Source organism: Corvus kubaryi, unplaced genomic scaffold (genome assembly GCF_017639235.1).
Source record: "Corvus kubaryi isolate FWS band 111438036 unplaced genomic scaffold, C.kubaryi_AGA036_p1.0 37397, whole genome shotgun sequence".
NCBI lineage: Eukaryota > Metazoa > Chordata > Aves > Passeriformes > Corvidae > Corvus > Corvus kubaryi.
In genome coordinates, this window is record NW_024581136.1 from 8,839,414 (window position 1) to 8,853,657 (window position 14,244).

The window sequence follows — 14,244 nt, forward strand, 5'->3', positions numbered from 1 at the left end:
TGTGGACTACCTTTATCAACTTCAGCACACAACTCCTAAGGCTAAACAGGGTTTTAATAAACTTCTCATTAAGTAAATGAGAATCCCACTACAGATTACTTGAAAAAAAAAAAACCACCAAACCAAAAAACCAAAATCAAACAAGTGGCTGATGTGGTACAGGATTAACAACAAAGAGAAAAGCATATACAGTATATGTATTAATGAGATCAGATGTTTAATAGCAGACATCTCAAAGTCAATAAAGTATGACATACCTCCGTTTGCTTGGGATAACTCCAATTTCATCACTTTCTCCATCTGGAGTTACCTGCCGTGCTTGCCACCATTCATCATCAGAAGCATTAATGACGTGGAGAATATCGCCAAATTTGAAGTTTAATCCTTGACTCGGAAGGCCACTGTCTTTAGTCTTGTCATAATCAAAAAGAGCTCTACATTGAAAAGAAAAAATTAAACATAGAAAAAAGCAAGAAAAAAACAGGAAAGTATGAATAGCACAAAATATGAAGCAAGCTGCCTGTGCTATTCATAAATAATTGCATCATTCTGACAGGTACTTACAGAAGGCTGAATACATTCTCTCATACACACACAGAATATGTAGAACAGTATCCACACACACTTCTAAGCTTTAATGAATAAGAAAAAACTTCATCCAGAGCAAACCTCTAGTGCTTTACAAAAGCTCTATAGAAGACACCTTCTGCAATTCAATAAGTACTTTGCGCAGAGCAAGTTATGCATCAGCCTAGGATAAAAAAGGCACGCAAGTAGTTGAAGCTACAGCACTGACAAAAGTTCTGTAAAGTACACTGTTTCATATCAAGTTATAAATTGAAATTATTTAGTAATTTAGTACAGTTTAGTACTGTCTTTCAAATAAAAGTCAGTGTCCTGCTCCCAGGATAAAAAAAACAACTTAGAAATGTGATCTGATCACCACTTTGCTACTGTAGTACCTAAAGGCAGAGAACCTTATGCACATTCCTTTGGGAAATTCCTGACCATTTCAAGAGAATCTCATCGTTTTTCCTAAGGTAAGCCTGTTTTCAAATAATAGGCACTCACAATACCTGAATAGCAGCTGCGTGACTACAGTTTTATTAACATTCCCTCTGGCAGCAAGAAAAGTTTATGCAAGCCACTATTACCCTGCCCACATCCATGCCTGCTTTGTACTGACTCCTGTTCCCCGTCTTGCTTAACAAAGCACAGGTGCCTGAAAAGGCACACGGTCCACCACACTGTGGAACTGATCTGGTTTACAAGTAAAATCTTTTCTCCCTTTTGGATCATTTTATACCTGGACAAGTTCCCTGAGGAAATGAAGATATCCGCAGTATGCTGCTGCCTAGCACAGCTAAGGGTTTAATGAGGACATGGAAATGAAAGATGACAGAAGCTTCGTAGCAAACGGCAAGAAATTACTCCTAAGATTCTGCCTTCTAAACAACTCTTCTTTTATATTTGAAAATAGTTCCTGAACCTCACCTATGTAAAATAAGTGCTTGTATGACACCATCCAAAAAAATCCTCAATATCATTTCATCTGCCAGTTTGTACGTTGTCAGTGCTGCAATTTCTGAACAGTACCCGAATCCAACTTGCTCTATATCAAGCCATCACAAAGTAGTGCCAACAGATTAAATTGTGATGATTTAAAAGGGTGTCATTTTCCTTGTCCAAATTCAGCTTGTCACTTTATCCCAAACACTGGTCTTACATACTTTTTTCTGCTAGATTTTTAATATCACAGAAATTTTTAACCCATGCAAGTCATAACCTGTTTGCTCCAAAATGTACTTCACTTTGTGAATTTTACCTTTCTAAAGCACTGAGTGTATTTCTTTGGGTTTGAACTGCATTTATTCATAATCAATAACAAACTGTTTACAGGGAAAAAATCCAAAATATTTTGTCAGACCAATTCACCTTCAGCATCTATTGCAAAACCAGAGTTGTTTGAGACACCGTGCCTTTCTTGGGTTATAAAATATAACACAACTTTTCCTAAAGGATTGAAGGTTTTAATAAACATTTTAAAAAATGTCTAAAAAACCACAGAAATTTTTAAATGGCTTCAAAATATTTACTCTTCATATACAAAGAGCCTTATATTTAAGTCTGCAATACCATTAATTTAAGTTTATAACAGAATTTAGGCTTTCAATTTTGAAATAGGTTGGAGGTTGAAATACCACCTTCCTTAGCAGTGCAACCTTCACGATAAGATCTTTTGGGTTAATTCCATGGCATACTTAAGATATCCTGATTATTTTTTAAAAAATCAGAACAATTTTTTTTTTCCTTTGAAACAGCCAAAATACTGCAGGTAAGAAAATTATTCAGATAGGAAGTAGTTATTCCTCCACATTTATTCTGCACATTTGTTCAAGAGACACTCTGGACAAATATCATTTCATATCTCAAAATAAACTGCACATAATCCAGTATGTACTTTCAATGCAGATTTAAGTTGTATACATTTTCACTGAATTAATTACATGCACTGTGAAATTTATTTCCTGAGATTCCTTGTTAGCATTCATGTAATGATTTCTACCAGCTCCTCTTTTAACTTCTATTTTTGAGTTTGCATATAAATTTATAAAAGCTGTGAGCTGGGCTTAACAGCATTAACATATATGTTGACTACATGAGAAAAAATCCTGAGGAGTGAAATGGAAGCAGAAATGGATAAAGTCATTATTACCAACATGTAATCATCAAACTGTGTAACCATCAAACTAGATAGATGGTTACACAGAACAGTTTTTGCACAATGAAAGGCAGTTTCAATCATTTCTTCTGGGGAAGTCACTCCAAGAAAAATAATTTTATTGGGCAAAAAAGTCAAAGCTGATGAAGACGGTTTTTGAAAAAGATCATTTAGAATGTCACACAATAGTGACAAAACCATGCAGCTAACATTTATAGGAATACCAGGAACTGCTAATGATTATATAGATGACCTCAAAAGCAAATAGAATTAACAAATTTTTTTTTTGATTCCACGTGATTAACATGGCTTTTCCTGTATGCCTGGCATGTCATCAACCAAGAACTCACTTCACAGCCCAGATGACGCATTTATGTACAGGCTGGTATATAAAACATACTGCTTCTATTAACTCCCTGCATGGAGACTTTTATTACAGATTAAATATGCCATGTATACATTTACCTAGTGTAAGTTATAAACCCAATTTACTTAAAAATAAATTTAGTATTTCTGATCAACTACTGCTTTCAGTGTAGTCCATGATATCTACTGTAAAGCTCTATTTAAATTTAAATGGGAAGCCAATAAAAATTATTTTCTAGAGAAAGCACCAAATCCTCCCTTTTATTTCACTTTGTATTACTCTGGAACCAAAGAGCACTAAAAAAGGTAACTCAGTTCCTTCATCCACAAGTCTAGAGAAACTGAAGTTGGGTTACATATTTCATAAGTGGTTATGCTTCAAAGCCAAAAATTTCATGGCTCTGTAACAGTGCCAAATATTCCAGAGTATCTTTTTACCTGCCACACTCATTACTTCCACTATCATAGGCTGTTGACTGAAGCATTTCTTCAACAAAAAAAGCAACCAAGAATTCCTGCAGCAAATAAATGAAGGTCACCTTGTAAATGAGGTTCTCTTTTTCTGAGTTTTTGGTAGTTATTTGAAACTTAATGTCTGAACTCTGAGAATAACATGGAGATGACCCAATTAAACTTCAGGCAAGTACACTTAGCCTGCTGCTAATATCTGATCTTATTTTTCCAAAGGATTTAGTTAAAATATCCTAGTCATTTAAAAACTGTTATGTTTCTTCACCTTGGAGATATAACCATTTTTTTCTCTGATTCAAGCACAAATCTGCACCACTGTTTGAATTTGGAATGTATTATGCTGGTCAGAAGAAGGCACAAACTTAAAAGTAATTTTTGATTTTGAATGCTACACGCATTGCAGACTGAGACTTGCCACAGAAGATGAGATAAAATATGGAACAGATTTACTCTCTCTCAACATATTATCACAGAAACTTGATACCATGAAGGTATCTCACATGGGCTTTTTGAAGCTGCAAATGATATGGATATAGCTCAGATGCAAACCCAGAGACATTATTATGAGAGAATCTGTCTTCTCTTAGAACAAAGACCAGAAGAAATATAAAGCAAAATAAGAGAAGGTACATCAGTACATCTGAATATCTGAATTAGCTGGGGACAGGGTGGTGGTGTGGGGGGAGACTTGGATGTGCAAATGAAGAGTCAGCTGCTGCTGAATTGCTGTATTTGTATTGCTCTCCAAGGACTGTTTCCTAGATTGCTATGCGTCACTTTTGATATACATACAATTACAAAGAAAAATCTTCCATTTTACTTCAAATGGTATCTTCAGGCAAACACAATTGCCTTTTCCTTAATATTACATAATACCACAAAAATGCTGTTTACAGGTAGACTAGTCTTAAAGATACCATGTTTAAAGGGATACAGTGATGTAGCTGATTTTATTTACTAATTTGTTACCATGATCTTGAGAAACCAGCAGAGATGATTTTCAGAGTATTTTTATTTAATAGGTTTTCTGCAATTGTGATTGAATGCCTATAAACATTTTACTGTTGGATTTACCATTCAATTCAGCATTTTGTTACATAACTGGCATCCTTTAAGGCATATCCAAAACCCAGTACTACTGAAAAAAGATAGCTGAAGTTACTAACATTGGCTTTGAGTTGGTACAATTAAAAGTAGAGTATGATTATACCAGAGTGACTTATTATCAGGAATAAAGTGGATAACTAACATGTTCTGTCAGTATCTAGCAATATGTGAAAATATTCATAAAAGTTACTTCAATGTGGTCAAAATTGCATCAGAAACCAGACAGAACAGATGTGAACTCTTTCTGTGCATACAAAGTTGCCTCCCAGTCTTTGGCAACTTTTGGTGCGATGACACGAGCAGATCCCAAAAGCCCTAATGCCACCCTCTGTAAAGAGATGTGGGTAGGAAAGTATTTCTGCAGTGGAATTTTTGCATTTTAGATTTTTGTACTGACTTATACCAACACTGATTATTGAGCCTCAAAAACCTTCAATGAAACCAGTCCTCACAAGGCTTCTGTCAACAACCTGGAGAAGGCTGAAAGTTCTGCAGCAGCTGGCAAAGTCAAAAGCTCAACAACTTCCATCAGTGGAATAAAAGCTACGTAAACATAAAATGCTTGTCAGTGGGTTAAAATATCAGACCAGAGTGCGAACATGAGCATAAGCGCTTTAGAACCTAATCAGGCTATAGCTAACCAAGCAAAATAAAAGCATTTAGAATTGTTTAGGCTTAGTTACATGATGAGGGCTAAAGCAATAAATCTTGGGATTATGGAAAGAAAGATCTCAGCAAAATATCCATATGTACACCTACCTACCTGTGGAAATTCAAAGATATGGATAACTGCGGTATCAAGCACCTACCCTTAGTATTTACGGCATTTTTTTTTAAGAAATTTAAATTTTGACCCCCAAAATATTTAATGCAGACAGAAGTATAAAAAAAAAAGTAGGCTCAAATCTAAGAAAACAGAATCCAGCTACTGAAATGATATGTCTAAACATAGGAACTACCTGTTAGAGTCAAGCTAAACAGAAGCCCTATGAGTATTTAGCTACATTTGTGTCAAAGTATTCAGAAATAGGTTACAAAGGACCATGACTTTTCTGACCATCAATGCAATCAGGGAACTGCTTCATCTATGACTTGCTTCCTTTCCCATAGCTCAGTAGATAGAACACACCATTAACAAACCAGTATCTGCTTTGGATGGGAAAAGTCAACAGCAACTGAGCCTGCTTACTTTTAGCACGTAAATCAGTGAGGTCCTACAACATTTTTAACCATGTTTAACCCAAGCACCAGAACTACTTGAAGCCTTACCTACTCTACTGAAACATTCTGGCCCCTACCAAGAGGCTACTGCTGGCCCTGATTCAATCCAGAGATAAGCTGATTTGGGGAACTCAAAAATCAATTTATTTTTAAAAACGCAATCCTTTTACCTACGTTCCATACTTGAAACGTTAGGCTTTATCAGTACATGATAAATGATGCAGGAGTTAAATGACACATGAATAAACTGCACCTTGCCATAATTTCCCCGTGAAACCACCTATTTTCTCATCTGCTTCATGCTCTTACATTTCCACTTCCTTGCAGCATCCTTTACGTTAAACTTGATATGAATAAATTAATGAGGTATGCTCAGTTCATTTGCTTTGCATTTTCTCTCTTGGTTATGGAAAAATATTCCATAACAAAATGCAACTGGATAGAGAAATAAGATTTCTTAATAAAGCCAAGAAAACAACTAAAGTAAGCTGAAGGAAAGAAGATGGAAATCTGTCAAATCTTAAGAAAAGGAAGACCATAAATTTGAACTCAAGTACTGAGCAAGGAAGAATATGAAGACTTCTGTCACAAAAACACAAACTGAACCAAGCAAGTTGTTAAGACTTCACATACACTGACATAAAGAGGAAGTACATGTTTTTGCTGATGGATTATCATCTTTCTCAAAGCAAAAGACAAAAAGCAAATAATAGCACCACTCTTCAAAGTTCATCTAGGGTTCTCAGGGATATTACTTCATTTTCAGCTACATTACATTAATCAGTCTAAATAAAGTACTTTTAAAATTATATTTGCATATAAGTATCCATTTATTAATACTTAGTAAATAATTGTAAGAAAATGCAAATGCCAAAATAGTAAGTCTACAGGAAAGCAGAAAAACACAGTAGCAATACTATGAAAAAGATGATTACCTGACATAGAGGGATCTCTTCTGGCTGGTTCGCAAAGATCCTGATCCTGAACTAATGCTACTGTTCATCATCTGCTCCCGTAAATCATGGATTTTTGCTTCAAAACGACTGTATTCTGTAACAAAGGCATGGCAGTTAATTTCCTGCCAAACTTCAGCTATTAAACTGAAAGAAAATCTGAAATAATTTTGATCAGGTGAAGAAAATACACAAGAATATCATACTTCAAAATTTCTTGATTGGAATCTATAGTATACAGTAACTATTTTTTTCTAATTAAGACAAACATTTCTACTAATAATTATCCATTTCATAGAAATAAAAAGACTGATACAGATAAATTTTAGCCCATGATAGAAAGGAAACTTCAGAACATACATATGAAATACATGTTTATAATCAAGAACTATGTATTTTACATTAAAAATGTTAAAAAATGGGAATGAAAACTGTCTTTACTTCAAAATTACTGGATTTGATTGAGATAAAGAATTTAACACTACAAGGTGGGAAATATGCAAAACATCTTCTGAAATAAGACTGTGTTCCTCTGGGAGCTCAGGAAAGGAAAAAAAAAAAAAAATCCAGAATTCTGGCATGAATCTCAATTCACTTGTAAACAGCATTAGAGATTCAAACTGGCCCCACAGAATTATGTACAATGTTAATCCTGGAAAAACGGATTGTGTTCTTAAGCAGCACCATGTACTAATAAAACTATGCTAAATGCATTTGATTTTAGCTACAAAGGCAGGCAGGAAAAAAACAATTGCTTCTTCAGGACAAACATCTTCTGAAGTGAGGTACTTACATGCTGTCAGCATAAAATACGAACTCAGAGCAAGTAAGTTTTTCCTTCAGCTGAATAGTTTGGACTTCAGGATCAACAAATCCACTTGTAAACCCTTCCTAGTCAAACGAAATGTTCTGCAGCCACCACCTTCCCCAGGAGACCACGTGATGCCAGATTATAACAAGCCAGCACTGGGAGAGCCAGGGCGTGTGTGCTGCAAGCAGCTGCTGGACTGGCAATGAGCTGCTCTCCTGAGCTGCACCCTCACTCCCTGTGGGCACCACAGTTATTCAGGAAGTGAAAGACTGGGAGAAAGGGCTCTAAAATAAAAAATCTTGAGAAAATCTTTAAACTAAGGCTCCTTCAACATCCATCTAAAAACTGTGAATGTTTTATCATATTAAGTTCTGTGGCCCTTTCTCCCCACACACTCATCATACAGCGAGCACCAATAGCATCTATAATTAACTCTATCCAGATTATGACAATATGAACAGTCTCTTAAATAACCCTAACTTTTGTCCTCTATAAGCAAAAGCTAGTAGCTTTTAAAGATGTCTTAGTTTTTAAAATAGCACCAAGTGCCTTTTTACAAATAAAGTTCAGATCAAAAACTTTACCAGCACTAAATCAAACTGATGAGGTTGTTTGACAAGAGAATAAAAAACATTATTTCCACGACTACTGATGCTGTCACTAATAACAAAAGAATGTAAGATGACAGGACAGTAACTGAGGAGGAATGTGAGAAAACGACATTTTTTAGAAAGCAACATTCCTTAGGGGAAGGGCTCAGATGCAGTGAGAGAACAACTCACTTGTGCTGTGCTACTGCTGCCCTGCAGGGCCTTGGGTAAGTCACCTCATTTTACTCATTTATACCCAAGAAACGACAAACCTAAAAGATTTGTGTGCCCCTAAGTGAAAGGAAAGTAAGCACAGAAAAGATCAGATAATCCAAACATTTTCCTGTGCTACTGCCTGTTCAGTACTAAAAATATCTGCAGCTCTTTGTAATAGCTACTGGAAAAAAATACAAATTTCTGTATCATGTGTCATTTGCTTGAAGAATCAGACTTCCTCCTATGCAGCACACAGATGTAAGAGGGTTACCAGGGAGGCTATTTCCCAGTATTGCTTAACTCTACCCTATATCTCATCCTCAGGTTGCTGGTCTTGCAGCTTCCTGAATTAATTTAATTTTTCTCATCAGGACTCCTGGGAAGTAAGTGCTGAATGAATGACAGGGACATCTGTAGGAGTAAGGAGGAGAATAATTTCACAGAAGCTCCTGCCATATGAATAAGGCAAAAAAAGGAAACTAATGGGCTGGGACTGAGAAGGCTTTATGTTTGAAAAGAAGAAGTGCCAAGAAATTTCATATTTAGAAGAAGCTTAAGCACTGTGCAGTCAGAATCTGGTGAGCTCCCTTGATGTAGAGCTAGCTAAAATTTGGGTTATATTCCTCATAACAGAATGTTTTGTGAGGAACAGGATGGATAGAATTCTCACCATCATTGGGTTTGGAGCTGAAAAGTACACAGGATTTTGGTTTTCAAAAAAAGAAACCTTAGTATTACATACAGTGGTACTGAAACTAATGCTGGAGACAGAAAATAAGACAGCAGCAGGACTCTGGATAGCATCAAAAAGGCAGTATCTGTTTGATACCCAAAGGATCATCACCTGTCCCCTGGTAAGGGTTGACCAAGTAGGGTTGGTTCAACTTCAGCACTATAAAGTGTGAGCTCTGCTAATTTGACTGGAAGAGGCTATATTTCTATCTCTGTGATTGAGTTGGATATTAAGTGTCTTTTGCACCTTCAATCTCTAACTTTCCTTCAGCTTCTCATCTCTAGATTCTCACAAATGCTAGAGAACTATTTCTTTGCCAAGTCCTTTCTTTCTTATGGGTATGCATAACAACCATATATAGTGTATGACAAATTTGATATTTGTTCCCCTAAATCACAGTGCACACCACAACAAAATTCCACATGGTTGTGAAAAAATCATACAATGCATATATAAATACGTAACTTTTTTAAAAAAGTTTTGTCACGTCAACATTCCAGAAATTTGGAGCTGGAACAGGCACAGTGGACAAGATGAAAAGGACACCCTGCTTTCTTGGTTAACAGGAAATGAAGAGAAGGGATGTGTTTGATTTCTGGTGTAGTGTTATCAGGGTAACCAAATAGAAAGGGCGCAAACTATTTAAATGAAAAAGTAAAACTGATTTTAACCCAAATGAAGCAGGCTGGTCATAGGAACTCCACTTACAAATATGCTTCCAATTTGCACAGCCATCACAACACTGAGATTCTGAAATAGTATTTTAATAAGAACTATGGTGGTACAAGAAACACAGACACCCACCCAAAAAGAAATTCAAAACCAAATGAAAACCACACAATCCAACCTCTCAATCTTTTCAGGTAAGAATTTGATCAGGCTCCAAAATCGGGTGTATATGCAACAGCACTGAATGAAACTTCACTCAGAATCTCTCACAAGGTCTAGATTTTAGGAAAGCTGCTGATGTTATTCATCAAATAAAGGGTAACAGGCAGCAAAACTAACATGAAACAAAATAAAATAAGAACATTAGAATAAGGGCATTTCTACTTGACTAGAATTTTCTCAAAGTTTCCAAGAAGTTTAGAGGCAGGGAGGGAATAGTATCTGCCATCATAACAGAGAGCTCGAGGCAGCACAAGCACCTCCTGCTTCGATTCATGGCATTTATCCAACAGAACCCCACCATCACCAAAGGAAAAAAAACCCAAAGCCTACTCAGGTTTACACATAATCAGTTGTTAAGAACATAGGATGAATACATCTGGGCTCAAGTTTAAACTTTAAAATTATACTGGATAACCAGATGGTGCAAAACTCGACTAAATCTGCTCTATTTCATGTCTGCATGCATTCCACAGCAAGAAACAAAAGGAGGGAAGATTAGCAAATCCTAGTAGATTACTCTGATTCCAAGATGCTGAAGTGATTTTACCTAGAAATCTGTAGTGTGTTCAATGTCAATATTTACTTGAACAGAAAACTGGAACTCCAGAAAGGATCTGATCACTGAAACTCTCCTGGACTGCCCATCTGGCAGGCAACAAAACACAGAGATACACAGGAAAGTGGTGAATTGTCTGTGCAGGCAGGGGAAGAGGAAAATGAGGCCACAATGAAAATGCATCTGGTCTGGAACACACTTTCTAGCAAATGGGGCAGGAGAGCAGAAGGCTACACAAGGGATGGGAAATTCAGCAAACAGCACAGAAGGAACAGCAACTCCAGGAAGCAGGGATGTGCATACAGGGAACAGATGGCAACACAGTGCTGAGCAGCAGAGATTCTTACATATATTGAACCCACGTAGAGCTGAAAAAGTTCGCTTTAATTAAAAAAGTATGCCCCTTGCTTCCCTCTTCCCATCTGTCTATGGAAAGCCCTCTTTAGCAGGACCCATTGGATCTGTCTAAGCAGAACTCTTGTGCTGACAATTTTATGTAACTACTGATTTATACTCTTTTCTCAACTCTCAGAATATTCGATTTTCCTTTTCATGGTGCCTCCAAACAGGGAAATGGAGCCTGGTACTTAGGATAGTCACCATCACACTGATCCTGTATTGATCTTCCATTTGTTTTTCTTTTAAAATTCATGGACCACATTAAAAACATCATAAATCATTTTTGAGGAGATATTATTTTGCTGCAATGCTTGTCATTTGATATTAACGTTGCCTGGGAGAGACCACAATGAATTCTACGTGTTATTGGTGACTCTCATGCACTCTAATGTTTAATGAGCTTGTATCTCATTAATCACTTGAAAGACTAGACCAAGGAATTTCAAAAGATTAGAGAAACTGCAGTTGTATTTAGTAAAGAACAGCTCCCACAGACCTGGGAAAACTCAGAAAGAGACTAGGTCCAGTCACTGCTGAAGTGAATCCACTAAAAATGTTGCTGAAGACTTAGCAAGCATGCACATCCAATTTTATTTTGTATATTAAAGAGTAGGAGTGAGGTTTTAAAGGATTAAAACATGTGTAAGCAGATTTACAGTGTCTATCAGGGCTATATATAGCAAAACGCTTTTTCTAATCTTCATGGGTCCAGCTTTGAAGATACTCTAATTGACTAATATAGATTACTTGCAAATGAGTAGAACCAGGTACAAAACAAGCAAGAACAGAAGCCTGGAAAACCAGGGACCACATACCCAAAAACAGGGCAAACTTTACTTGAAGTGTTTTTTCCAAGAATTTTTCATTTTATGAAATTGGGATGCACTGATCTTTCTAACCACTTTTGTTTAAGACAATCCATGTCATCATCTAGAAAGCAAGGGAAGCTCAGCCTTGATAAAAAACAATTAATGAAAACTAAGTTTTGTACAAGCGTTATTGGCTTCATGCTACCCCAGCTGGACTTCTGCAGACAGAAGATTTACAATATATTTCAAGGCTAATGCTCAGAAAGCAATCTTAGCTTATACATATGAAAATGGTACCATTTCCCAGAGCTTTGTTATTCTCTTTTGAATTCCACTAGAAAACAGTACATAGATGCAGCATTGTAAACAGAAAAATCAGCCACACACTGGCCATTGAGCAGAGAGCTCTAACAAAACATTTTTGTGTTCCCCCCCTTTTTTGTTTTTCTTTTGAGCCATTTGTTTTAACGACAAGAGAGAATGAAAGATATAAAGTTTCCATTAACAAAACTGAAACAATGTGTGTTAACTATCTATATGAACAATGTAGGTTCAGAAGCAGATGTTTTACAAAAATACCTTGAAGTCTTCTCTTGATGTTTTGGTTCCACCTTCTCCTAATCTTACACTGATCCACCAGATCACCTAAGAACATGAAGCTAATCTGATCACTTAAACATCTTACCACTCTTTCAGAAAAGAAATTATGATTTTATTTTTGGTATGTCAGGTGAATCCTTGGGAAACAGAAAGGACTGCTACCCTTTTCTGTCATGATAGGTTTATATGAATTTTGCCCTGCTTTCAGGAAAGATGATGTGACCAGTGAATGACTGCTGATGCCAACAGACTTGGCCTGCTTCCTTCTTCAAGGCCCTCCAAGAGCAGCTTCACCAATTATGTAACTGCAGTTAATGTTATCCATATCCTTAACACAGCTCAGTTCTGATCTAGCAGAGTATAACTACACTAGAAAACTTAACCCACTAAATTATTTTCTACCCAATTTCAATCAAATATATATTTAATATATTTTTTGGCTGTTCTATTATTTTTAAACACATAAATGTACTCAAGATAAATACAGTTATGGTAGCCTACAGGTACCTCATACCTTTTTGGAATGGCAAAATCTAACCTTCCAGAAATTCTGAATTTTGAGGCAACATTATTATTACATCTCAGATGGCCTTTTAATTTGAATGAATATAATAATGGATGTCAATGTGAAACAGAGCCCCCAAGAGCTGTAAGCCTCTGCACAGTCCTATACTTCCCCCTTGCTGCTCCTCTCCTCACTACATTCCCTTCAAGCACTCAAGTTCCTGTATCCCTGCAATGCAGCATGATCATAATTCTGACCACTCCGAATCTCCACTCCCAGGACATACACATATATCCAAATTGCTTAGTGCTTCCTCTCATTCCTCCTCACCAGCATGACAATTCCTCCTTGCAATCCTACCTCTGCAGAGACCCAGAGACACAGTAGTGTGGCACTGAGGTGTCTGCAGAGCCAGGGAGCAACATGAAAATGAAATGGAGCAGAAGCCACTACAAATTAAAATAGTTTATCAAAACAATTTTTTTGTACTGAACCAACAACTCCTGCTTTGAAACTGCTCCAGATCACAGTACTTCTTTTGCAGTGGAATTCACAGTAAACCAAAATCCCTTGTTATTCATGAGTGACATCTTAAAAGCAGGTAGAAATTTGTAGTACAAGTAAGGGAGTAAGGAAAGGCTTCCAAATCAAGGTGAAAATGAGAACAACATCCTGACTTCCCAACCACATTTCTACAGGATAATTCCTGTTTCACAAACTCCTGCCCATCTCCTATTATAGATCCCTCCTCTGCAGCAGCACCCAGCCTCAGCAGGTCCAAACCCACTGATCTGCGCAACTAGGGAGATTCTGTATCCACACCCATGTCGTGTATGTACCACAGAAGGATGTACCAGCACAACCCAATAGGTGACCAGTTTCCAACAGTAGCTCCTGGCAAGTTGCAAGATAAAGCCTGGAGTCTACAAGGAGAAAGTCTTAGGTCAACTGAGTACAGGTGTGGTCATGCCTGATGCATAAACCACTTCTGTAAACAGCAGAACAAACTCACATTCCATGTTTGACTTTTACCTGTCCCAAAGAGTGCTGGCAAGTTGCTGAAATTTAATTCAGTAGAGTAGAAAAACTTTGTAAGGCATCCCTCAAATTTACTGAACACTCCTAGAAACTAAAGGAATACCCAGAAGGACATTTTAAAGAATGCAATTATATCTGTTTTCACTCAATTCCATAACCAAGGAACATTGTGGAGATTTAAGGGAAAGAAGTCAGCAGTTACGTAATTTGAGCCCAAATTCAATAAAATCAATTTCATTCAGCCATAATAGCCTAC

The 14,244-nt window shown here is 36.8% G+C and overlaps 1 protein-coding gene across 22 annotated transcripts in view; it reads right to left on the bottom strand.

Moving 5' to 3' along the window:
- Positions 1-14,244, bottom strand: part of DLG1 (discs large MAGUK scaffold protein 1) — a 149,836-nt gene that overhangs the window by 21,653 nt on the left and 113,939 nt on the right. For 21 of the 22 annotated variants that reach the window (XM_042042539.1, XM_042042549.1, XM_042042536.1 and 18 more), the window contains 2 exons: positions 6,823-6,937; positions 258-434 (listed from right to left, as the gene is read on the bottom strand). In XM_042042539.1, coding sequence (XP_041898473.1) covers positions 258-434; positions 6,823-6,937 — 292 coding nt within the window. Of the gene's footprint in view, positions 1-257; positions 435-6,822; positions 6,938-7,633; positions 7,732-14,244 lie in introns of those variants that run through there. The other variant, XM_042042548.1, reaches the window with a different exon arrangement.